We start from the raw sequence: 27096 nt of genomic DNA on the forward strand, positions 1-27096 counted from the left end.
AGATTAGATGCAAGGATAACCGAAGAGTAAAAGCCAATTTACACAGACGAGCGGTAACGGTAATACAAATATAGAATCTATGCTATTCCGCATGACCATTTTACACAAAGCGGTCGGTTTCCACTCAGGATAGATATAGGCTAGATCTACGTGGGACAAGCTACTCGGTTTTCCGCTCGTCTGTGTAAATTGGACTTAAGGCTTACACTGTTATTTATCAAATTCAAATAATTACATTATACAACGAACATGATGTGTGTAACATACGAATATAGGCTAATGTTTGGTTCATTTTAAAGTTCAAGTTCATTTTACTTTATCTTGCCTTTAGGCTATCGAAATAATGTCAGTGTTAAGCTTTCATTCAATTCCGGCGATAAAACACGGTACTTATATTTTTGAATCGTCAATAGAGAAGCTACGCGCTTAGTGGGTTTGTAAATACTAATCCATTATAATAGAAAAGTAGCTTTACTGTTGGTTGGTACATCAACAGAATGGCACTCCTTAAATAGACAATTGTATATGTCTACAATGATGATATTCCACACAATTAAAAATGTATACATCGAGGTATTGATGACATTTTTGTTAGAGCCCTATTTTTTAAAAAAGATAAGACGATAATACACAAAATATTTACGGTACCTAACTAAACATATGCGTACCTGGAGTACAGTTTGGTGAATTGTTTTGTGTAACATACGAATAGGCTAATGTTTGGTTAAAACGTTCCAAATTCCTCTTTATGCTATCGAATTAATGTCAGTGTTTAAAAACCTTTATTCAATTCCAGGAAATACAGTATGCCCTACTTATATTTTTGAATCGTCGTGTTCAATAGAGAAGCTATTCGCTTGGTGGGTTTTTTGTAAATACACTAATCCATTATAATAGAAAAATTAGCTTTACCTTTCTTGTTACATAAAAAAAGAATGGCACTCCTCTAATAGACACACAATTGTATACAACTATGACATTCTACGACTTATGCCACACGAGTCATAAGTTTGTACAAATGTCCATAGTTTGCATCGTGAGCGTCACCGCGTGCAAAAAAAAAATTGTTGAATTAGCCAACATAATAAAGGAATCGTGTTTCTCCGCGATGTTGCATATCCAAAATAATAATTTTCTTATGCATTGAGCATATATTCCAATGGCGTTCGATAGTTTGTTATTAAGGTATAGTTGATGACATGTTGTTTAAAGCTCTATCCTTAACAAGACAAGAATACGACGACAATACACAAAACATTTACAGTACCTCACTAAACATTTGGCCTAAATGGAGTACAGGGTAGTTGTCCGGTAGTACAGTTTTTAGCACAGGGTAAAGTTGTTCAGATAACTATTTGTTGTATGATGTGCAAGTTATTTTTGCTGAATAATAAATTAATTTACGGTTACAATTAAATTACAGTATTTTATTTAATATGATGCTAATGTACAAACAATTATTATATGACATGTTAAAGATTACATCCATCCTATATAAATTTAAGTAATTCATTTAATGCAAAATTAGTCGAAATAATATATATTAATATAATGTGTTACCAAAATAAGTTAAATAAACTTTATATTTCATCAAAATAGAAAAGAACAGAAGTGGACTGTTTCTTTTCCAAGATGATAACAATAAGAAATGCACATTTTTATATATATATTGCCTAAAAATAAAGTATTATATTACAGTGCACACACTATGCCGAATCCTATCATTTAAACAAAATGACGTACTACGTGTTTAATAGAGACGTACTGCATGTCTATGCTTCGTTGATTCACTGACAACGTTATGTAGGCCATTATGCCTTAAAAAAATTAGAATAATTATATGTATTTTAATTTATTGCTAGTTTATTACACAATTTATTTAAATTTAATCAAACCGTAACAATTGATTCCTTTAAATTGTAAAGTACCACTACAGTGCAGTAATTTATTTATTTTATCAATTTTTTTTACAAATTATAGTATTTTAAAATCTATCTTATATACAATAATCAGGTGTGTACGTTCGTATCGTAAATATGGATTAATACATAAACGTCATAGGCCTATAATTCAATATAATCGGGTCATAAACATCAAATACTTAACTCGATTCACATTTGTTATGATTTTTTTTCTGCTGTAAGGCCTACGGTATATTCTATACAATATTTGTTTTTATCAACTTTCCTTTCATGTCTCGACGACGGTCTTGGTTTTTCCATATTGATGTGACGGTGTATTTCGTTGCACAATGGTGGCAGCCAGTGAGTGACAAAGAATATACAGTACTAAGGTGTCCACAGGTCGATTTCAAATGTTCTCTTTTTCCACTGTTTTAAAGGCCATGTTGAGTTCAAAACCTTCTTAGGATTCTTAAATTTAAGGCTCTGAGCTTTCAGACCGTATCCCTTGACGACAGTAGAACCTTTGTAATTTATGAGTATGCCGAGTTGCTGTCCACAATCCTCTTCAGCGCATTTGATCAAACCTGCAATAAAATTAAACATAAACACATTTATATTTAACATAATAGTTGGAATTAACAAGTTTCATGGAACGGAAGTTGGAAATAATGGTGTAAATCATATTTAAAAAACGGTCAATGTTACAGTTGTCTACATGTTCTAGACGGCGCATGTGACTTTGTAACTTATTACACTGATCGAAAAACCAACATGACCCCTTTGTGCAAGGAGATTGTGAATCATGACGCTTGTTCACCGACTGGCAAACCGTGATTTGACCATGTCTCCTGCCGATTGCCGACCGCCATAAGAGACAAGAATACACTTTCTAGTGTAGATTACCAATACAATGTAATATTTTTTATTTTTTTAAAATTCGTAACCATTACCTATAGTGTCCGTAGTTCTGAATTCTAGTTTCCTCTGCCTAAATTCTTTGATTTTCTTCCTAAATTCTGGCAGAACACATGTGATATTACTTCCGCTTTCACGAAGATCTGATGCGTGACATAAGAATTGTGAACATTCCTTACAAAGCACCTCGACATCACTTGCCCGATCAAACATCTGATGTTCTTTCTTTTTCAATAACTCATCTTCGTACTTCTTTATCAGTTCATTCTGAAATATTAAAGATATTTCAAGTCAATTAGGCCCTACGTTTAATATAGAATTACACACAGTGTATAACGTTGCGTCGGTAGTGACTGCAAGGAAATATACAAATATTATTGTATTAATACGGTATGTTTTAACCACGTTATAATTTATTAAAAGTTACTTGAAATGAACTATAACTACAAGTTATTGAAGATCTTTATTATGATAAAATTATGTACATTCCATTAAACAAAATCGGTCCCACATCAACTCGGTCCATAGTCAACTTGGTCTTCAGTCAACACGTTTCAGAGACAACTCGGTCTACAATCAATTTGGTTTTTCAGTCAACTCGGTCTCCAATCAATTTGTTTTTCAGTCAACTCGATCTACAATCAATTTGCTTTTTCAGTCAACTCGGTCTCCAATCAACTTTGTTTTTCAGTCAACGTGGTTGTTCAGTCAACTCGGTCTTCAGTTAATTCAGTAAACTCAGTAAAACTCGGCCTTCGGTGAACTCGGAATCACGTCAACAACTTTTCCTCACACCATTGATTATTGATATTGTTCCTACCACATACCTGTCTTTCAATGACTTCCTTTTTAAACTCTTCTTCAGATTTGCCATCAACATCTATCAAGGCTTCTTTCATTCGTGTTACCTTCTCACGATTTTCGTGTTCATGTTTTTGGTTTCGTGATCCACTATAACAAATAGGTATAATTATTGGTAAGCACCAAAACAAAGTTACTATCCGCCAGGCAACTTTACTTGATAATTCAGCTCACTAAACTTTTAAAACTTTAACTTATATTTTCCTTAAATTTCTGGCATTGGAATTAAATAGAACAGTCTAAGATGTAACCTTAAACACAAGAATTGTATAATTTTAAATAAAGATGGAATATAATAATAATAATAATTAACAAAATCCGTAATTACTATTAAGGGATTATTGTGTCTAAAATTAATATTTTAAAAAGGTAAAATCAATACATACCTGTCAACAATAAGATAGCACTTGCCAGATGCCCTAGCCCGCCCTCTGGACTGTACTGTTCCAATTTCGTTGCTGACAAAATTGTACCGAATGACAACATTACACGCTGGCATATCCAGGCCCTCTTGTGCTATGTCAGTGGCAACAAGGATATTGATTTTGTTGTCTGTAAATATATTTATTGACTAGAATAAGTAAACAATAAAGACAAAGAAGAACTCTATATTGTCAGACTTACATGTTTGAATTATCTCAACAATAAAGTATGGACAATAAACCAAACCAGAAAAAAAAATTATGAAAAAGTAAAGGATACTTTACGTTTTGTTGAAAATTTATACCTACTAAATAATGCTGATAATGCATTTCTTTCATTACAACGAACAAATTTATATGTATATACCCATCTTTATACTATGATGTACAGAAACTTTTAAAAAGATACAATGATATTTTTAATTTTGAACCCGTAAAAAGTATGTAAATCAAACGATTCTGCATGTATAAATACAATGTAGTTTACCCCTGAAACGCGTCAAAACAAGAAACTGCTCGGCTTCAGTCATTGTGTCTTCATGTGTGCCCTGACCAACTAGCAAGCCAGGTTTAATGTTGTATTCCTTTAGTGCCACTTCTTGCTTCAGAAAATTCTTTACACTTTTTACTATACGTCGTGTACGGCAAAGAATTATTCCTATATAAAGCAATTGATAAAATTAATATGATGCAAGCAATGAATAATTATGGACATTAACGATGTTTTGTCCTCCAAAATGATGAAAATGAAGGATAAGAAAATCAGATTTTGAATAGGCATTTTGTAGTTTTAAATAAGTTAATCATTTCTGCAGGAAAATATGAAGACAAAATAATGTTTTGACTTATAAAGAAGACGGACAATTTCCTTTCCTTCTAAACAGTTCTGTTTTTTATTCTGTTGTACTCTATTTGTTTTTATGAGAAGAAAGTTAAGTTTCAAATACATTAAATCAATCGCCAAAGGTACAAACTAGGAAAGGATTTAAAATATGTTACAATACCTTTTGATTTATTATTTTCGGTGAATATTTCCTGCAAAAGTTCTGTTAATTTCTTAAGCTGTGGACAATCATTGGTTGTTTCTTTTTTAGCAATATCTCTTAACTTGCTTTCATGGTTATCTTCGAAGTCTTCTCTTATACTAGCCTCCGGACCAATGTGTTCGTTGGCAATAGCACGTGTTTCATTAAAATAGCCGTCTAAGAGTCCAATGGCATCGATGGCTCTTGTGTTGTCGTATAGCAGAAGTGCATTATTAAATGCCAGCAAATAACCAGCAATAACGGTTTCATGACGATTAAGTGAATTCTCAGCATCTTTTTTACACTGAACGATCCAATTTTCGTATTCTTGTGTTCCTTTTTCATGTCGAGAATCTCCAACATGCATAGCTTCTTGATCATTCATAATATCTACAATTATCTGTCTGAACTTATCGTTAGAAGGTCGAGGATTAACTATGCATATTCTGTCGTCTTCTGGTGTGCGGACATGATCTTCAAGGTTCTGGAGATTTTCACGAACATGGGAAACACAGTTGACGTCCATGTTGGCACACAATGTGATTATGTGATTCGCTGCATCACCGTCTTTTCCAACTCCGAGAGAAGCGCTTAGACCAAGAATAAACGGCAAACGGCTTGATCCGTCCTTCTTGTTTAGGAGATAGTTTCGCATGATAGTGTTATATGGGTGATTTAGGGTTGTGTGATGGCATTCGTCGAAAATAAGCATGTCAAAGGACGATAGTTCAACCTCCTTTTCTGCTAATGCGTTGACTACTATCTGGGCAGTTACCATGACAACATTTTTATTTTTTAAAACTGCTGGTAATGTTTCAGTTTCTTTTAGAGCTCCAAGATCTCCCATGTCAAAATGGGTTTCAAAGGCTTTACTCTGCTGTCTTGTGAGATGACGGATATTGACAATGAACAGCGCCTTAAATTTCGTTGGATCATGATGGTTGTCATGGTGATGTTTGCATATTTCAGCTGCAGTTATTGTCTTTCCACATCCTGTCGGAGCACATATTATTGTTTTCTTTCCTTCTAACGCAGGTCGTGCCAGTTCTCTCTGATAATCACGTAATTTCGGTGGAGTGAGTTTGACGGCGGAAGCTAAGATTGGAGCATCCGATTCTTTCTCCTTTTTCGGAGAGGCTCCATCAGGCATGGATTCATCATCATGCTTTTGTATACTAGTAGGCCTAGATAATTCTTGGTTGATTTGTATACCGCCGTCACTTTCAGTTGGAAGGTGCTGTAACTGTTTAGCTAGATTGTCTGATAAAAACAACGTCGTAAATCGAATGAAGTTAATAAATAAAAATACTATATGTCATTGTAATAATGATATGTCAATGTAATGTAGGCCTACGGTGAGGAGACAGCGTAGCAGACAAAAAACTGTGGTTGCTGTTTATTGTCTCTATGCCTAACTAATTTATAATTCGTACGAGGATTATGTGTAATTAGGCTTTAGAAGAGTATAACAAAACGAGCCTACCTGTGGTGAAGTCCAGATACTTAGAGTACAGATCTTCCCGCCCAATACCTGAAAATAAATCTTTTAGAATGCGTGTGTTGGACTCAGAAATATGACCCTTTTTCGATAACGCCCCGAAGAGTGAAAGAGCGGTATTTACAGACCGCTGCTCATTTTCTGATAGAAACCCACTTAAAATGCACATTTCCTTTATATTATTTACTTCGTCTTCTGACAAATCGCGACTCATCCTAGCGAGAATCATTACGAATTCTGGAACACTCTTATTTGTTGATTTTTCCATAATTATTTTGATTTTAGCGTCATACACTATACACCTATATATACGCAATAATATCACTGCATTTAGGCCTACAAAACGTCGTATTTTTCCACAATCTATTCATAGCTTTGGAACAATGCATTTAAACTACAGGTAAAACTGCGAGCTAACTATAGTATAATGCAGTTTGTTTAATAATCAATTTACATATCATTATGTATTTAGTGTCAAATTATACAGATATGAAACAGTATATTATCAAATAACAGCGTATTATATTGTATAAAACAACATGTATTTTAGCCACCATCATCAATATATTGGTATCACCCATCTTGGGAAATTCCAGATCGACTACGTGTATGGTGACGTATCCTATAAACAATAGCAATTGAGTGAAAAAAAGTCAGTAGAATAATAATGGTACAATAAAGGTCAATGTTCAATGTGTTCAACCCTCCTACTCGTTGTTTGAATATGTTTTAATAATACAAAATCATCAGAACAATACAGTTTTCGAACTTAAATTATGGAAAACAAATATATATATGTGTCTTACCGCTGCGTCGGTCCTGTTTTTGGTTTGTTTTTTATACCATGAAATAAATAAATAACAATACAAAAAATAAAATATAACATTTATGCACAATAATGAAATTCGTTTAGTAAATCGTTCGGTAATAGTTTAGGCCCATGCAAAATCGTCGTCGTCGACGTCTTCTGAGGGGTTGACACAAATCTTAAGTACACTCTACTATATTATGTAATGTAGGTCATAAATATTCATAATTATACAGCTTACCGATCGATCGAAGTCTATTGTATTTTCCATTGTTTTTTTGCATAGTTTTTAAGTATTTTTTGTTTCTATTGTTGTTAACTAATTATATGGACGCGACGCACCGTCTACGCATGACGTGTGTCACTGTTAAAAAGTGTCGATCCAAATAAATTATTATTATTATTATAACCCAAACATTCTAAAATATTTCTTAGGCTGTAATACAATATGTCCTCCAATTGAATAAAAGTACCCTACAAAACACATGTCGAGCGTGTATTACACTTAATTAATGTGGCTATAAACGTACCCTCTATAGACGTTTGGAATGCGACAAGTGGACGAGGTCTGTCCTAGGGCTAACACAGTTTTATTTAAAACTTATCCCAACCCAGCACAGTATTATATCAAAAGTAGGGCCGATCAATTTAGGGCAAGTAGGGCACGGGTCTTGTTGAATAATTCAATAGAGTACAGACACTAACATCTAATATTTGTATTGTCAAATCACACATTTACATTACTTTATCTGGAGAATAGTAAATCAATCGTTTCTTCGGAATATCATTCCGTATCAATTCTGAGCATTAATGGTTGTCGGCTTAACCGAAATAAATAAAACGAATGAAAATAAATAAATAAATAATACATTTTGTCTCCTAAAATCATCTCTCATAATCGACCATCACTAATAAGCGACTACCTCTTTTAAAACCATCATGAGTGACCACATACATAATACATATAAACAATATAAATAATAACAATACATTTTAACATGTTTTTTTTTATGTTGGAACAATATTTACACTATAAAGTTTCGCCATAGGTGTACTTGGTTCAATTTTAAATGTTTCAGAATTCTCCGTTTTGCCGTACTGCTTTAGCTCTATCATCGGTTTGTGATGCACCCCGTCGACTCAATGACGAGTACACAAATACAACACATTTTTTTTCCAAAAATTTAATTCATTTAAAAAAATATACAATCATTCAATATAATGTAATTATTTAAGCAATTAATTCCAATCGTAAAACATAGTTATAGTTGAATGTTTAAAAAAGTAGGCCAAATGGTATTATTTGATTCTACCTCAACATAAACAAGCATAAATTATAATTGCACGTGCGACATGTGGTATTAGTTACACACAATTTACCTTTTTTTAAAGGACCATTTATCGTAAGTGACCACATAAATAATAAATATAAATAATATAAATAATAATATATTTTAACATTTTTGTTTATGTTGGAACAATATTTATATTTATACATTCAATATTCAATTGTAATTATTTAAGCAATTAATTCCAATCGTAAAACATAGCTATATAGTTTAATGTTTTAAAGTAGGCCAAATGGTATTATTCGATTCTAACTAAACATAACAAGCATACATTATATTTGCACGTGTGACATGTGGTATAGAGCTATAATTATTTACACACAAAATTTAACTACATTCTCTATACTATATTCATTACCAAATCGGTAATCCATCCGAGTAAAATAAGGCACAATCAATGCGTCAAATTATTCCTCACATTAATCGGTTTATATCTATATATTCACGTACGTTTAAGTCGAATCATTCGAACGTGTTTGTAATTAATAAAATTACTTGCTGCACGCCTTATTAGAGGGAACCAAATATCTTACTTACTTAAGGTTCCCATAATTCGATTTTAAATGTTCTCTTTTTCCATTTTTTTAGAGTCCACGTTGAGTTCAAAACCTTCTTAGGATTATGAAATTTAAGACTTTGGGCTTTCAAACCGTATCCTTTGACATCAGTTATACCTTTGTAAGTGATGAGAATGCCAAGCTGCTGTCCGCAGTTGTATTTGGCGCATTTTATGTAACCTGCAATAATTATGAACAAAAAAAGAGGGGTAAACCACATTATTTAGTTAACGTCACGGTGCTGATTAAAACAGAACAAGAAGTATGTTATGGAGTTGAAAGTACTATGTAAATAGTCGTACGGTAAATCAAAATGACAATAATGCTTTGTGCCACTAATTCTTCAGCGCACATTCTATAATGTTGTGGCTTGTGTTGTGAAATTGGTATGGAGGTATGGCAATCCCGATCCTATGAACTAAAACATAATTAACGATTTGAATATTCAGCTTGGAAAGACTCATCAAGTCGCGTAAAGGTATTTTGCATCATGGTTGTTCATCCCTCACGTCACAATTCAATTATGCTGTAGGCCCACTTATAATCAAAGACTACTGGAGAATGCGAAATTGACTTTATAACTCCAATTTTAAGAATTATAATTTAAAGAATATAATTACCTATAGTATCCGTAGTTCTGTATACTTGTTTCCCCTGTTTAATCTCTCTAATCTTTTCTTTAAATACTGGTAGAACACACGTGATATTACTCCCATTTTCACGAAGATCTGATGCGTAACAAAAAAATTGCGAACATTCCTTACAAAGAACCTCGACATCACTTGCTCGATCTAACATCTGGGTTTCTTTCTTTTTCGACAATTCATCCTCATATTCCTTTATTAGTTCATTCTAAAATTTACAAGACATTAACAATAATAATAGAACAGAAACATTGAATATTTAATTACTGTTTAAGAATGTTTTTGAGTTAGAAAAATCTGTTCATGTTCTTAGTCTAAAAGCCTGCCTAAAAACAAAACAGTCAATCAAATAAAGCCGCGATTCCCAAAATATGGAAAGGCGTGTCATGCAAAAAAGAAGCGTTCAATTATAGTGGCCACGATGAGCAGAACGAGTATAGACGGCGCACTTTACAGTCGGGCATTAAATCTTATAACAATTTAAAAATTTGGTTTTCTCTTGATGTTAAACATTTAATTTACCTGTCTAATACGGACTTCCTCTTTAAACTCCTCGTTTGATTTGTGATCAACTTGAACTAAGGCTTCGTTCATTCTTATTACCTTTTCGCGATTTCCGTATTCATGTTTTTCATTACGTGATCCTCTGTAACAATATTATATTTTTATAGTATAATTAAAAAACAAACAAACACAAACGCAATTGACTATTAAACAATATATTGGAGAAATCGAAAAAAGTCAATACAGACCTCTCAACAATAAGATAGCACTTGCCAGATGCCCTAGCCCGCCCCCTGGACTGTACTGTTCCAATTTCGTTGCTGACAAAATTGTACCGAATGACAACATTGCACGCTGGCATATCCAGGCCCTCTTGTGCGATGTCAGTGGCAACAAGGATATTGATTTTTTCATCTGAAATATTAAATCACAGACAGAGTAATACAAACGAGCAAGATTTAAAGGTGTGTGCAGGTACCGTATATCTTATAGTATTTATAAAACAATAATTAGAGGAAGCACAATACAGTACTACGTCGATACAATTGGAACTTTTCAATTTATCGACACAGTAGGAACTTTTTGATTTGAGTGGACATGTTAAAACCTCTAATGGTGGAAAGTCCATGCCGACGTAAGATACACGTAAATATGTACGGTAACTGGTTTAAGGTTTAATGCGTGTTTACAGACATAATCTGCTATACGTTTACCTTTGAAACGCTTTAAAACCTTGGCCTGATCGGTTTCATTCATCGTATTCTCAGCCTTGCCTTGCCCAACTAGATAATCAGGTCTGATGTTGTACCTTTTTAGTGCTTCTTCTTGCTTCAGGAAATCGGTTATACTCTGTACTATTTGTCGTGTACGACATAGAATTATTCCTAAAGTATAAACAACACAATTAATTAATCCGTACTCTACAGTAACTTAATAATTACAGTATAATTATAAGAATTGATTAGAAACAATACACGCTCTTGACCAGTATTCACTCATTTTATGAATGGGGATAAAGCGTAGAACACATTTTTTTTGGATAAAAAAGCATAATTAATTGTAATTTACAACAGTTATCAAAAGAATCACACCGGGTTATACCATAAATAGAACTTACAATATATTATACAATGTAAAAATATATACCTTTTGATTCATGTTTTCTTTTGAAAATCATCTGCAAAAGTTCTGTTAATTTTTTAAGCATTGGACAATCATTCGTTGTTTCTTTTTTAGCAATATCTCTTAACTTGCTTTCATGGTTCACTTCGTAGTCTTCTCTTAGATCAGCCTCAGGAGCAATGTGTTCTTTGGCAATAGAACGTTTCTCATTAAAGTATCCGTCTAAGAGTCCAATGGCATCGATGGCTCTGGTGTTGTCGTATAGCACAAGTGCGTTATTGAAAGACAGCAAATAACCAGCAATAACGGTTTCCTGACGATCATGTAACTTCTCAGCATCCATTCTTCTCTGGATGATCCAGTTTTCGTACTCTTGTGTTCCCTTTTCATGTCGAGAATCTCCAACATGCATAGCTTCTAGATCATTCATAATATCTACAATTATGTTTCTGAACTTATCGTTAGATGGTCGAGGATTAACTATGCATATTTTGTCGTCTTCTGGTGTGCGAACATGGTCTTCAAGGTCTTGGAGATTTTCACGAACGTGGGAAACACAATTGACGTTCATGTTGGCACACAGTGTGACGATATGCTTTGCTGCATCACCGTCTTCTCCAACTCCGAGTGAAGCGCTTAGACCAAGAATAAACGGCAGACGGCTTGATCCTTCCTTCTTTTTAAGAAGGTAATTGCGCATGATCGTATTGTATGGATGGTTAAGAGTTGTGTGATGGCATTCATCGAAAATAAGCATGTCAAAGAATGATAATTCTACATCATTTCTCTCCAAAGCGTTTACTAATATCTGGGCGGTTATCATGACAACTTTTTTAATTTGTAAAACAGCATCTAGTGTCTCCATTTCTTTTAGAGCTCCAAGATCTCTCATGTCAAAATGGGTTTCAAAGGCTTTTCTCTGCTGACTTGTGAGATGACGGATATTGACAATGAACAGAGCCTTAAATTTCTTTGAATCATGATGATTGTCATGATGATGTTTGCATATCTCAGCTGCAGTTATTGTCTTTCCACATCCAGTCGGAGCACATATTATTGTATTATTTCCTTCTAATGCAGGTTGTGCCAGTTCTTTCTGATAATCACGCAACTCATGCTTCTCTTCGTCTGGAGTAAAATCGGGTGAAGCATCCGATGCTGTAGGCCTATCTTCCCTTGTAGGTGAAGCTCGGAAAGGCGTGGATTTACCGACGACTGTTATATCGGCAGGATATCGACTTGATTCGGTACCGCCAGGTTCTCTTAGGCCTAGACCAGATGAAACTTCATCTTTCATATCAATACAAGAAATGTCAGTTGATCTGCTCTCCAACTGTTTAGTAGCCACTGGCGGTAGTTTGTCTAAAAAAATAATGTATAACGATGATATGATAGAGTATGGTACGGTATATGCTAATATTAGTGAAAATGGAAGTACAGCAATACATTAACATCTTTTAATGTTGATTCTGAGTTTCGAATCTTCTATGTCAACACTTGCTTTTATACTGTTTATTAGCATTTAATTCCACATAAATATTCCTTCATTCATTTCAATTGAGACTGATATCCTAACTAGAATTGTGCCGACGATGACTGTGATGATATGAATAAAATGTTGATTTCATCTAATCTAATTATAATATGCTATATATAGCAAAGCTATATATATATATAAAAGCAATATGATGCCTACTTGATAATAATTATTATATTTATATAATATAATTATCTAGAAATTGAAAATAACCAATAATTATAGGGCCTATATTAGTTGTTAATTTAGGCCGGGTTAGGAATATCTATTGTAAACAAATTTTAAAAAGCAATGCGACGACAAAATAAATGTAAAAATAGCCACCTGTAGTAGTTGCAATCAGGTACTTGGAAATCAGATCTGCCCGCTCGATATTTAAAAGCAATTCTTCTAGAATTACTGTATTTTCCTGCGAGACATGTAACGCCCTAAACAGGGACATGGCAGTAGTTACAGACTGCAACTCGTCTTCACCTAGAAGCTCGCTCATAATGCATATATCTTTCAATAAACGCACCTCTTCTTCTGTTAATTCTTTATTTATTCCAATAAGAGCCTTAGTGAACCCCGAAATCTTTCCTGTTGTTGATTTTGCCATAATTATACATAGATTTTAGCATACCAAACCTGGATAGGCCTATAACAGTCAAAAGATATCGCGTTACTACAATATATGAATCTATGTTGTAATTTCCAACTATCTATTCATATCTTTGGAACAATGCATTTTAACAGCAGGTAAATATAAGCTATGTTTGCATATGTTGCGTTACAAAGACAAATGTATCATGTATATAACTCATTTACAAATGTTAAATACATAACATAAACCAATCTATATACTGCTCAGCCATGGCTTATACACAGTTATAATGTATGAACATTACGATATGAATTTAATCCCCGTATATTCAATGATAGTGGTATCGCCCAACATGGGAAATTCCAGATTACAACGTGTACATCATAATACTATGACGTAATAGCCTATTGAAATAGCGAACGACTTTGTTATGTTATCCAGTGAACCTTATCAAGAGTTCATACATTTAAAGTACTGTACTGACATATGCAGGTGTACTGTAAATATGCTTTGACTTACAATATACTTTTACATCGAATTATATGAATCATGCCATATAATCTCATTGCTTTCAGATTGTGATCATGTAAATGTAGAAGGCCGGATATGTATTTTAGTAGTTATATTCATTTTCAACACAAAACTTGTAAAAGGTTAATATACATTTTGGAATTGCACTGTGTGTGACCCGTGTGTGACATGTGACATCCTCATTCATCACTCTCGTCACTCATGTTGACCAGGGGGACTGTGCCCCTGAGTTGACCAATGATAAACAGTATCCACATAGACATACATACATCATAACTGCGCAACGGTGAAATATATGTCTATCCCTATAAATTTAGTAACGGTTTCAGAATCGGGTCACAGTAAATGAATGTTGTGACATGGATTACATATGTTACGTTTTAGTAGTTATGATTAATAACTACCGTATAGTACGGTGTGTGGGTTTTCTAAGGCTAAACAAATTTATTCAAAAGCAAACTTCCTGTAATGTCAAGCTCCACTGTGGCGGATTCAATTCGATACAAACACATCTCTCCTCGCTCACATTACGTGCAAAGTATTATACTTTATCTTACACTTTCATGCTTTACGAACACCATTAGTTGAACGTTATAAAATAGGATGGTCATTCTGAAACAGATGTCCCGGTGGTGTTGATGGGCCTAACTTGTAATTTAACCACCATCTTTGGTAACATTTTGTTCTATTTTACAATAACTTAATGCCAAAAAAGCGTCCATATGTTTGTTTTTACATTGTTTTAAATGAAATGTATTATTCTATATTATTCTGATGCTTTAATGTAGTATTTTTAATAGTGTAATTTGGTGCCATGCATTTTAACCACGAGTATCATGCATTTCTGTATACTGTATGTTTTATACAGACAATACGATTTTCTTGACTTAACACCACTAACAGATTACGCGCCAAATTTAAGTAGTTACGTAGATTGAAAAATAAAATCCCTTCATACTAAAATAAATGTAAATTTATTTCAACTTACCATTGTTAGTTATGTTGGTCCATTGCAAATTTCCTAAACTTCGGGCTGTAAACTTTAAATCTCGTTAAATCCGACCTCATGATTGTATATTTTATAATAACGTTCAGGTATTCTTGTCGATTTTAGGAATGTTAGCCATGCTACGGCGGTACATCATGCATAAAAATTCCTATCTTGAACATAGTGTATGGCATTCGTCCCGTTTCCGTGACCCAACAATTCAATAATTATCTCCACAATATAAAACAAAAATGAAGAACTAAATACCCTGATAAATAAGTGAATTATCGTCAGATTCACAAACACAGCATTTTAGGCCTACTGTTTTCAAAATACAAACATGGTTGCTTGTCGATGGTGAAGGTTGTCTTGTAGACCAGACCAGAGTTCATTGACAATGCAGAGCGCCCTCTTAATAGAACATTTGCATATCATGGGGAGAGGATTATTTATTTGAAGAAAAAATGTATACGGTATGTAAAATAATCCCCATAAATTGCTGTTTTTTGTTTAGGCTTACGCACATAATACGGTAAGCACGGTTGTCTAGTGGGTTGTTCTGGAACACTGTACATATTTTAGTAAAAATAGTGAACTGATCCACTCTGTGGAAATCTGTCGAGGCATATAGAGGGCATATAGACTCAAAATAAAAATGTCATACACGGTAACTGTTTTAACTGTTTAAAATATCTGTTTATTACGATACAACTAAACGCCTTTGAAATGACTATAAATCGAAAAATATAACAAACTTGATAACAAAAATGTTAGAGAAATTTTTTTTATCTTAGTGTGGGTTACCATTAAAAATATATGACCGTGGTTTGTTCCTCAATAATGCCCATTATGCTTTCATAATATAAAATAATAACCATAATACACGTCTACAAATAATATAAATATTAGTTACAGTTAAAAATATTAATGATTAATTCAATTCAATGCCTCTTCGAAACTACTGTATCTAAAAACGTTTAAATTCACACCCAAAAATGGAATTATTTTAAATTCAAACTCACGAAACTCATAACAAAAATATTAAAAGTTTAAAAATCTTTAGTGTGCGTTATCTTTAATATTTAAATATTAATACTGTAAGTTTCTCTTTGTTAATGCCGTGATGCTATCAAATTCGAAATGAAAATTGGAGTCGCTCGATAAAAAAATCCTTACATTTTGCCTTATGTTTTATTAGTAACACCGTGTGTTAAATCAGCTTAGGTGTGTATCAAAAATATAGTTTTCGTTCACTAAAACATAAACATGGTATAAACTGTGTTAGTTCCAGAAAAAAAACCGATTTTTTAAAACCGTTTAAAAGGAAACAGACCATTCGAATAGAAAAGTACACACACCTTCAGTTTGGTGGCTTATACTACTGACCTTTTTTAACACACTTTTTATACTTATTTGTAAATGTGTTTTATATTCCTAAATAAATAATAAAAATAAAACAATTAAAGTATTCTTACATATTATAATGTAGATATCTCCTTGGTAGTCTGTGTAAACACTCTCAGCAATAAACAATAATAATGTTTGTGAAAAACAAATATTAAATTGTAAATACATTTGAATTTTATAAGAATATAAGAATGTTGTATTTTTTATTTAACGGCAACTCCTTTTATATAAAAGGTATATCATTTGGTAAACGTGTTATTATTTTGAATGTAAAAATACATTAACGAAGAAATGTAAAACCACTGTGTATGCATTTTTTAACTGTCATTAAGCACAGTCTGATCAACCAGTACAAAAAAAAAACATATAGGCCTACATAATAAATAAAAGCAAAATTAAAGAAATTAAGAACATAAATAAATCTGAAAAATGGATCAAATCCTAATTTTTACAGAAGAATATTATACAGTATAATAAATACATAAACAGAACTGTGGCCGGTCCTATTTTGAATACACAGTGTGTAGCCTAGATACCAAAAATCGTCCGAAATCGAAAGCTTCCTATTATAATAATAGTTATAGACCCATGAATTCATGAATATGTATGGAATGATAGATAACAATCGACGCACAACAGCCGCGTTTTCATACAAACAATAACATTTCACTTTTTGAAACCCACCCTCATCGCCTACACCACAGTGACTATAAGCTCGTGTACTTACTATTAGATTATCAGAAACACTGTTGTGTCTATTTATGGTGTTCACTGACGATATTCAACAATAATATACTGTACATTTTAACTAAATCTATTTAATTACTACAAATTTACAAGTTATATTTTGTTTGGAACATTATTTACATTTTGATACCAATATATACAAAACTTGTGTTAATTACGTTTATACAATAGTTTCACCATTAGCCTCGTCCGGTTTTAATTTTGATGTTTCATCCTCCTCTTCCTCATTTTCCTCATTTTCGTCATTTTCGTCATTTTTGTCAGAATTAGTTGTCTTTTCGACGTCCTCTGGGTCGCTTACGGTTTTTAGCATTTGCACATCTTCATTATTGTCCTCAAAATCGTCTGTTAAGTTAACGATACGTGTTTCGTTCTCATTGGACGAATCCTTGTTACGAAGATTACCGTTGATCTCAAATGCAACTTTTCCCGGCGAATCACGTGATGTAAGAGCACTTATTCTAAAGTTCAAAATCTTTGATCGTAGTGTTCCGTTCTTTGAGCTATTCTGTGTAGCCGATTCGCACACGGATTCGTTTTTTGTTGTGCCTCCCTGATTTGAGTAGGACACTCTTGAGTTGGCATCTCTTAAACTTCGATGAGATGAAAGTGCTCGATTCAACTTGTGGAGATGCCATTTTCTACCGATTTCTTGTCTCACCTCTCCGTTCATAAAGCAATATAGTACAGCTATTAGTAAACCCTAACAAAATGAAGGTGAAATATTGTTAATTTTAATTATCGTACAGTATAAACATATTTTAACTAACGTAAGGTAATTACAAAATCAAGAATATGATTGATAAAACTTTATTTTAGGTAATCTGACAGGAGATTTCTAGGTGACTCTCAATAATTTATTCTCACTGTTTGCATATAATCAGCGAAGATCGGGAGTTTCAAGAGCCAGATTTGGCTGATGACTTTGTTCAAATCGCTTTATTTTTCTCTTTGGTTGACAGATGTCAATGCACATTACCTGAACGGATCCAATCACCAATTCAAAGTAAATCTTGACCATATCAAGAGTATGACTACCCATGTTGTCACGGATGACCAAGAAGACCACGTAGTACAGACCAAACAACGGGATGAGTACCATCGTCGATCTTGCCAGTTTTCTACAAATCAGAAACACAAACAGTACCAATAATAAATAGTAATTTAGCTTCTTAACAGTCAACGATATTATAAAAAAATGAAACAGTTATCAGTTAAAGGACAAATGGCACTGTGGTCATGTTACAAGACTTCTCAAAACAATATAGATTACCTGATAAAAATCCTAGAAAGTAGAAAACCTTTGCCATTTTCCCTGACTGTTATGAGTTTTTGTTTAACTTGGTGGCTCAGCTGGAGCTGAGCCAAGTGTGAAAAAGACATTGAAAATGAAAGTTTACATAAAACAGTGTTCAAAAGCGTGTGTAGATAGTTGAATATATGAGAGCATCCTGATTTAAACAAAACAATTGATTAAGATTAAGATATTGAACTATAACCTTTCACAAGACGTTACATTATGTTTATACTTACATGGCCTTTTTTGATTCAGAAGTTGTTGAAGTTTTCAATTTGTCCCGTATAACACAAAGAATCAAGAGAAACAATATTAGATTTACCTGAAAAGAAGAGAGAGACGGTCGACACTCAAAAGTTCATTACATAAATTCAGTTGTTAGCCGGCATTTGAGTTAACCAGTCAGATGTCGATATACAGTTTAGACATCAAGAAACGCATACAGATAAATTAATTTAACCACGTTTATAATTGTTTACATCAAAAAGCGTTCAATCACGCGGATCCTAAACGTGAAGTCTAATTACAAGGATGTACGCGCAACACAAGCTAATCAAAATCATCCGAACTGTCTGTCACTAGTGATTCAAATCACTTGCGCTGCACGTAAGTACAAAGCTTTAGCTGAACCCCTTTATGAAGTATTTGACAAATCACAAGTTTTAACAATGATAAAATGGAAAATTAAGAGAGTGCGCATCCATTGGAGATTTCGCTATTTGGAGATTCGCCCTTGTGATAGAATTGGCACAGCATCATGTAGTAATACAATTTGAATTTCTTACTACGATTGTGATCATGATTGGGACATCCAGTATCCAGTAAGTTTTGAACTCAGTTATGCTCATCCAACACCTAATAATATGAATAGAAAACAAAATAAGCAATGACCTGTTCCTATCATTGCAGCAACAACAGCAACAACAGCATCAACCTACAATACCTACGTATTCGTACTTTTGCAACAATAATAAGCTATAATACATGTTCCTATCATCGAAACAGCAACACCACCAACAACAAGCTACAATGTTCTTATATTTTCAACAGTAAGATCAACATGCTACAATACATTTTCCTATCTTGCAATACCAAAATTCCAACAAACTACAATACGCTTTCCTTCTTTTCAACAGCAACAAATAACAATTGTTCCTATTTTTTCAACCACACCAACAAGCTAACATACAACAACAAAGCTACAATACATTTCCTTTGTAACAATAACAACAACACCATGCAACAAGCTACACTACATGTTGTTATCCTCGCAACGACAACACCAACACAATTTTCCTATCTTTTCAAAAACAATACAACAAAGCTACAATACATGCGCTTATCCTTGCAACAACAAGATACAATACATGCTACTATCTTTTCAGCAACAAACACATGTTCCCTATCTTGTCAACATCACCATGATGCTTAAATAAGTATTCCTATCTTTGCCACAACAACTTGTTTTTATTTCTTTGCAACAACAAGCTAAAACAGTGGATCTTGTTTGCAACAACACAGTCAAAGGCAATTAGCTAATACTTGTTTTATCTTTGCAACAACAATATTCCACAATTCTACATATACCCGTTCACACCTTTGAACAATGCCTGTCTTTGCAACAGCAACAACAACAACAATTGAATATGTTCTTACCTTTGCATTGGATTAAAATCACTTAAGTCGATTTTTTGATGAGCCAAAATCCATATCACAGTAACAATAAGCGGTCCTCCTACAGTCGTAAAAAAGTAATAATTATCTAAACATTATTTGAAGGTTTGCATGGTGAATAACGACTCGTAAGTAAGTACAGTTTGATATTTGATTTCGACTATGTTACTAATAATCTATAATGTAATTTCTTTCGTAAACCATATTAAGTTAAAATAACCAACTGACTTTTAAATGTCAACATGTATAATTTTGAGTTCAATACAGTACAGTACAGATTTAACAAACCAAATTGTGATTTAACTAAAATTGTAATTTAAGTAGTAGCCTAATTGCGTAGATTTATGTCATTCCTGAGGGTAAATTAATGATTTATTTTACACAACCTACACAGAATTCATAAAAAATGTAAAAAGCAATCAAATTTCATGAACTTTAAACGAGTTTAGCAAACATGCTCTGTTTCTCTAAATGGTTACAATTGTTTGTTTTGGAAACAAATATTAATCAATTGAATTAATGTATTTTCGTAGCGAGGTTTGTGTATTCTACAAGATTCCGCATAAAAAGTACACCCAAAAATAAGAAAGTAGGAAGTACTTGTTCATCATCTACGTCGTCAGTGGCTTCGTCGCCGTCATCAGCATCAATATAACATTATCCTCGTGCATCGCCTTTTATAACAATTCATTTATAATATGGTAGCATTTCCAGCACCATGATCAATATCGTCGTATTTTATCGTTTCATTATCTTATCTTATCCATTTACGTCATCATCATCGATCAATACAGTTGGAATCCTCATTATCAGTACAATAAGCACCATCGTCTTTCTCTCCATCCTAGCATCGAACACCATTTATTGTCATACGCATCACAACTATCTCATACCACCATCGTCATCATTGTCATCAAGTCATAATAATTCTAACTATTTTAATTTCTCATTCTTATCAGTATCATAACTATACAATTTCAACATTATCTTACTCACCCCAGCCAACTCCTATATAGCATCCAAGTCTTGATCGTTCTGATAAAACAGCCACAGAGAGAAGTGAGTAAAGATACACACCTTCCATGAGAAGCCAATGGTAGTTGGCCAAAATTGCAAAGTGGCTAATGACAGCAAGCGTCTTGCACAATGCAGTCTGCAATGACAACGTGTGCAATTAGTTATACTTATTATTGAATGGAATTATATAAAAAAAGTATATATATATATATATATATAAGTATATTAAAAGTCTATGGTGTACACTTTGACCAATAATCGCTCTGATTGGAGAAATCCGGTTAAGTGCGCTATGTTCAGCGTTCGTGATGATGATGATATTAATAGTATTACAGTAAGTGCAACAATATTTGAATGCGTAAATGGTACGTTTATGGGTAAAAATACAAACATATTATATCCATAATAACTAGTATTAATAGTTCCTTCGTATTTAAATAAAACATGGCGATTTATCAGTTCATTGAATTAGATGTATTAAGCTCTGTCTACACTATCAAACTAGTTTGACAACAACAATGTGATGTGCACAAATATGGTAGAGATATGCACACATATGGCACTACTAACTATGACATCATCATGTCCATATATGGACAAATCACATTATTTTGTCACATAAAATTTGATAGTGTTTACATTCATGATAGTTACGTAAGCCGCTCAAAATGTTGTTTACCATAAAGTCAACTAACGTTTTCATTGTTCCGCATTGTATGAGAATATTGTGCTCATTACAGAATCTGTTGTTTTTTATTCTGTTTGTCTGCGTCGGTTCATGATTTGTTATTTAAAATATTAATATATACTCTCAAAGATGTTCGTATCAACGATCGAACTGTTTGGAATAACAAACATTGTTTCATGAGACTCCGGGTGCTTCTATTTGACTCCAGTGCTCAAAGGAACGCAGACGATAAATTTATATTGTAATGTATTAGACGCCAATTGTGTGAAAATAGTTTCAATATACAATAGTACCAGGTACTTCAGTTCCTGGGCGAATATCAGAAGGGATGGGTCTTAATTTGGAATCAATTACTACAAACTCCTGACAATACGGACTGCATGCTAAAAGTTCATGGCCAGGCTTCTTGAAGTGAAATCAACTGAACAAAACGAATCGATTAGAACCGGTTTAATCTAATTTAATTATTTCATAGCATTCATACTAATATAGAATTAACTATTGTTAAATAGGAAGATTATTGATATTAAATTAATTAATATTTTACTTAAATTAACAAGCTTAATACTTAGATAGATGACGAACCGATCTCAATAATGTTTCCTTGGTTTTGAAAGACAATAAATTGCTATTTTGATACCGAGCAGTAATCCGGAATATTTAACTTTACTAATGAGCACATCTAGTTTTCACGAGTTTTCTTCCTATTAATAATGTTCTTGCTGAGGAAATTATCTTTTAGAAGTGTTTCCATCGTTATTTTTATTTTGATGACTTCATCATGTGTAAAACTGTTCATATACTTATTTTAACCGGTGACCATGCTTGTTGTCCAAACTCATTTTGGTCGTTGTCAACACTCTTATATTTTAATTTTGTTCACATTGTTATTTAAGTTCATTGTGTTTTGTGTGAAGCAATAATCAAACACGAAGGGTATATATCATCAACCCAATCGAATAGAAAGCAATCTCAAAATAAGTTGCTTCAATCATTTAATACAACCAATGTTACTAAATTTCCTGTCTATACCCCATGAGAATGTATTTACAATTGAATTACCTTTATACCCCCACGATGCATCAATTTTAACAGTGTTTGTTGTAATAAATTGATTTATTGTGACAATGTCATCTAAGGAAGAAGCTCGTGTCTTTCTCGGACACTCTTGGGTAAACTGTGTACATTTTAAATAATTATAGCGCTGTATTTTGGTGTTTTTTTTACTGTCTTCTAGCTTCCATTTTTTTTAATGCGTGGCAATTTCCAATGGTAATTTGTAACTTAAGAGAAGTCATCGAATGAGAAATTAAACGAGAAAATTAGATAATAAATCAAGTTAAATTCTAAAAATAACAATGCATTCATAATGGAATTATGATGAAGGAATCTTGAAAACCAACCGAACTGTAAAAGTAACCATCACATCATCATGTCATGTGTTCACATACCGACATTTTTTTTTGGTATAGTACAGTAGTATTTGTTTACGCATACAGGCGCGCATACCGAATATCGGCGGATTACTCGTACCGGCTTACGCATACCGATTCACATATCCAGTTTCCGCATACAGGCTTGCGCATACCGGATTACGCATACCGGTTTACGCATACGTGCTTACGCATACCGACTTACGCATACATGCTTCCGCATACTGGCTTACGCATACCGTAAACAATGCATGTTTCATGCTCCGTTTGTACATTTGGTTGTATTTTATAATGTTTTATTAATTATCACGATTTTTTTTAATATCACGAACTTGTGTAAAAACAATTCAATTCAATTCAACAACATTTATTTCATCAATGGTTCAGTATAACTAACAAAAATAGTAAAAAGATATAAAATAGATTTGAAATAAAGAAACCATAATAAGATCATTACTAGAAGATAAAAAATCTTGTCACGTAAGACCCTTTTAGAGTAAAGAATATTTACATTGTTGATTTACAGACTAAACAAATCAAAATTTGATCAATAAAATCAATAAAACAAATAAAACAAAACAAAAACAGAATAGTAATATAAATAATAATCAATGTTGATTGAACGAGTTGTGCTGTATACATCAGTCTCGTGACTTAATAAAGTTTACATAATATAAGTACACTTTATTTATTGCAGGCAACGTTTGTTTACTGCAGCTAATACTCACCACTTCTGCCTGAGTGTCTGTCGGAACAACTAACTTGTTGGTTATCAAAATGCTTACATGATGTAATATAAACGATAAAAATAAGTTAATATGTATATAATTTCTTGCTACACGTAATTTTCTGAAAAGAAACAAAATATAAACAACAATTAGCCCCAACATTAACAACAACGAAACAAAGAAAAAAGTACAATCGAAAAGAGCTATACTATTCATATTCAACCGGATTGAATAATAATTAAATGATATCTCTGGAGAGCATGTGTTGACTTTTTTCAATATACTTTTGAATGCTTTATGTTGTACCTGGGATTGTGACGTAAGTATGCTTTCCCCCTTACTTAAACATCAACAACATGATAATTTCTAACCTGGTAAAACATGACTAATTTGCAAAGTCGTGTTACTTACTTAAAATAAACAAATATGATGATTCCTAATATTAAAGCTGTTAACGACAGCGACCATCCGATCTTCTGCAGTGTTTTTATTATTTGGAAGTGTTTAACCTTTAAAAAAGAAACAAGATTGTACTTATTTGTGTTTTTAAGCATCAGGAAATCAAATTTCATTATGTTATCTATAAATTAAATTCTCGTCAAGGTCTTAATATTTATAACTCTAGCATTATTTACTACTTTTATCCCTCACTGTCTTTCCATATCCACTTCGTCTTAACCTATGTCTTATCTGGTGAGGAATAATACATACACAATTTCCATTTTGATATTGACGTACTGTTCTATTTTGCTGAATGGTACCAAACGAATCATGTTTTTATATCCTGTGTTTTTTCATATTAAATTGAATAACGTACTCAATAAAAAAGACACATAACACATAACATGATTCCATACACCATTCATTGAGGTCAGAGCTATTATATTCGTTGGCACTAAATGGTTTGCCCAGGTCATCTTTAAATACCGAATAGATAACACGCCATCTACAAAAACAAAACTATCGCCGAATATCTTCGCTAATCGTAGAGATTATTCCATGGTAACACTACTGTACACTCTTACCAGTAAGTCTTGTCGTTCAAAATACAAGTCGATGCAGTCATCGTAATTGGTTTTCCCATTCTCGGTACCATTTTCACCATATGGGTACCAATCACCAGTATCCAGGCACGTTCGAGTAGCCCTCACTAAACAAAACAAAAAGAAAAGCATAATACATATCAGTACGTCTGATACCGTTTTACAGTAAACCTGTAGATACCCTTTTTACCTAGCTGAATTCTATCATAGATAAGTCATGACACTGCCTGTCATCTGCCTGTGAAAAAACAATTACAGGCGATGCTTATAGGCACGTCTATTTGGCCAACTGAGGCCATTAAACAGATTGCTATAGTTTTTTTCTTTAAAAACTCCTACAGTTTATAGAAAAAGTCAAAGAACGGAAAAGAACTTTCCTAGATATCTGACAATTAAAATAAAGTAAATCGAATAATCAACTCATTGACTCAATATCGGTACTCATTTGAACAATAAAATAAAACACACACGTAAAAAAATAGTTTACATTACTTACAAATAACAAATAATGTTTTCAACGGAATACAAAATTATGTGACCGTAAGCTACGATGAATTATGTATGTTCTTTCTGTATGTCATTACTATTATTGAATTTCTTATGTAACCGCGCATGCGTTAGGATGATATTGTTAATTGAATACTGTATATAAGTTAAGGTTATTCGGTCGACATGTTTTAGGATTCCTACTTTCAAGGCACATGTAGATTAACAACATTATTTTTGATATAATAAAGGCATTACACGAGTGTTAATGTTTCTTTTTTTCCTCCTCAATAAATTAATCTCTGTTTTAACAGCAAGGATTCCAGCAAAGAAACTGTTGAAATTGCAACTGGGTTCGAACAGTCAATCGTCTCCGAACAGTCAACTGAGAGTCGCCGAGTTCGAACAGTCAACTTGGTTTGAACAGTCGCTCTTTATAAGAAACATTGAAATTCGTTGAACAATCAAATAACCACCAATGAAACTATACTACGCCTAGTAAATGTATTGCAACTATACGCGCTCTATGCGTTTGGTGAAGCTATCACGATGGTTTATTTTTTATGTTTTATTTATTTTGTAAATGCCATTTTTATGTCACAATCACATAGTATAGTTGTTTACTTTTATTAACAATTGGATCGAAAAAAAAAATTACCTGAAACAAGGACATATACATGGCTGCAGTCGCGTGCGCAAATTTGAGTTAGTTAGTTAGTGTTTACTGACCGACAGACCAACCGACCGACCGACCCGGACCGACCGACATAGTGAGCTGTAGAGTCTTGTTTGCACACGCGACTAAAAACTTTAATCCAAAGCAAAACAATAGTCAAATTGGCTGCCATCAAATGATTTTTTGGTTGAATGTAACCGTTTATTTTGTCTTTTTACAAGTGGACACATTATTGATTGTTTTTTACGGAAATGATTAATTTAATTAAAACTACAAAATGACCTATTCAAAGTTTGATTTATTACTTTTAATTTTTCATATTTGCTGAGGATTTAAAAAAAAAATAAAGTAGGACAGGTTTTGCATTCACCGACTACAGCAGCATCACTATTATTGTTTATCTCTGATACCATGATAATGAATTAGAGGATCTAGGTGGTACTTAGTATGCTTTTAGTGAGAAGCAAAACAATGATACGTGCAAAAACATTCATAAAAATACTTTAATTATCGGTTCAAATAACCAAAGAAGCGTTGTAAATTAATTCTCAAAGAAAACACAAATGACGCATTTAAAATGGAGACACGCGCGTATATGAAATTTTAGCGTTTGAACGCGCTCGGAAAGTATGATAAATTACTAACGGAATGA

At 33.0% G+C, this 27096-nt stretch overlaps 3 protein-coding genes across 4 annotated transcripts in view; all 3 read right to left on the bottom strand.

Annotated features, from left to right (window-relative positions):
* Window positions 1–1502: 1502 nt before the first annotated feature.
* Window positions 1503–6926, bottom strand: LOC144840688 (ATP-dependent RNA helicase DHX58-like). Its single transcript, XM_078696642.1, has 7 exons — window positions 6611–6926; window positions 5107–6387; window positions 4590–4760; window positions 4067–4232; window positions 3647–3770; window positions 2855–3086; window positions 1503–2488 (listed from the first exon to the last, which is right to left on the bottom strand). Exons 1-7 carry the CDS (start codon window positions 6891–6893, stop codon window positions 2289–2291), a joined length of 2457 nt encoding a protein of 818 aa, XP_078552768.1. The 5' UTR covers window positions 6894–6926; the 3' UTR covers window positions 1503–2288.
* Window positions 6927–8495: 1569 nt separating this feature from the next.
* On the bottom strand, window positions 8496–15629 carry LOC144840687 (ATP-dependent RNA helicase DHX58-like). Its single transcript, XM_078696641.1, has 8 exons — window positions 15249–15629; window positions 13471–13783; window positions 11634–12971; window positions 11201–11371; window positions 10736–10901; window positions 10506–10629; window positions 9960–10191; window positions 8496–9519 (listed from the first exon to the last, which is right to left on the bottom strand). The coding sequence occupies exons 2-8, from the start codon at window positions 13742–13744 to the stop codon at window positions 9320–9322; spliced, it is 2505 nt and encodes an 834-aa protein (XP_078552767.1). The 5' UTR covers window positions 13745–13783; window positions 15249–15629; the 3' UTR covers window positions 8496–9319.
* A 298-nt stretch (window positions 15630–15927) lies between these two features.
* LOC144840695 (vasoactive intestinal polypeptide receptor 1-like) overlaps window positions 15928–27096 on the bottom strand; it is an 85085-nt gene continuing 73916 nt past the window's right edge. For both annotated transcript variants that reach the window (XM_078696657.1, XM_078696658.1), the window contains exons 5-13: window positions 25265–25389; window positions 24651–24748; window positions 24240–24360; window positions 21370–21526; window positions 20356–20434; window positions 19485–19554; window positions 18936–19021; window positions 18382–18523; window positions 15928–18105 (exon numbers count right to left, since the gene is read on the bottom strand). In XM_078696657.1, coding sequence (XP_078552783.1) covers window positions 17563–18105; window positions 18382–18523; window positions 18936–19021; window positions 19485–19554; window positions 20356–20434; window positions 21370–21526; window positions 24240–24360; window positions 24651–24748; window positions 25265–25389 — 1421 coding nt within the window. In that variant the 3' untranslated portion in view covers window positions 15928–17562. The remainder of the gene's footprint in view (window positions 18106–18381; window positions 18524–18935; window positions 19022–19484; window positions 19555–20355; window positions 20435–21369; window positions 21527–24239; window positions 24361–24650; window positions 24749–25264; window positions 25390–27096) is intronic.

Source organism: Antedon bifida, chromosome 4, assembly GCF_963402885.1.
Source record: "Antedon bifida chromosome 4, ecAntBifi1.1, whole genome shotgun sequence".
Lineage (NCBI taxonomy): Eukaryota > Metazoa > Echinodermata > Crinoidea > Comatulida > Antedonidae > Antedon > Antedon bifida.

Coding starts and splice junctions, on each gene's coding strand:
- LOC144840688 (XM_078696642.1), bottom strand. CDS start 6,893: ATGGAAAAATCAACAAATAAGAGTGTTCCAGAATTCGTAATGATTCTC. Junction 3,771..4,066: donor TGCTATCTTATTGTTGACAG/GTATGTATTGAT, acceptor TATTTGTTATAG/TGGATCACGAAACCAAAAAC. Junction 2,489..2,854: donor CAGAACTACGGACACTATAG/GTAATGGTTACG, acceptor ATTTTATTGCAG/GTTTGATCAAATGCGCTGAA.
- LOC144840687 (XM_078696641.1), bottom strand. CDS start 13,744: ATGGCAAAATCAACAACAGGAAAGATTTCGGGGTTCACTAAGGCTCTT. Junction 11,372..11,633: donor AAGAAAACATGAATCAAAAG/GTATATATTTTT, acceptor TTTATACTTTAG/GAATAATTCTATGTCGTACA. Junction 10,192..10,505: donor AGGAAGTCCGTATTAGACAG/GTAAATTAAATG, acceptor TGTAAATTTTAG/AATGAACTAATAAAGGAATA.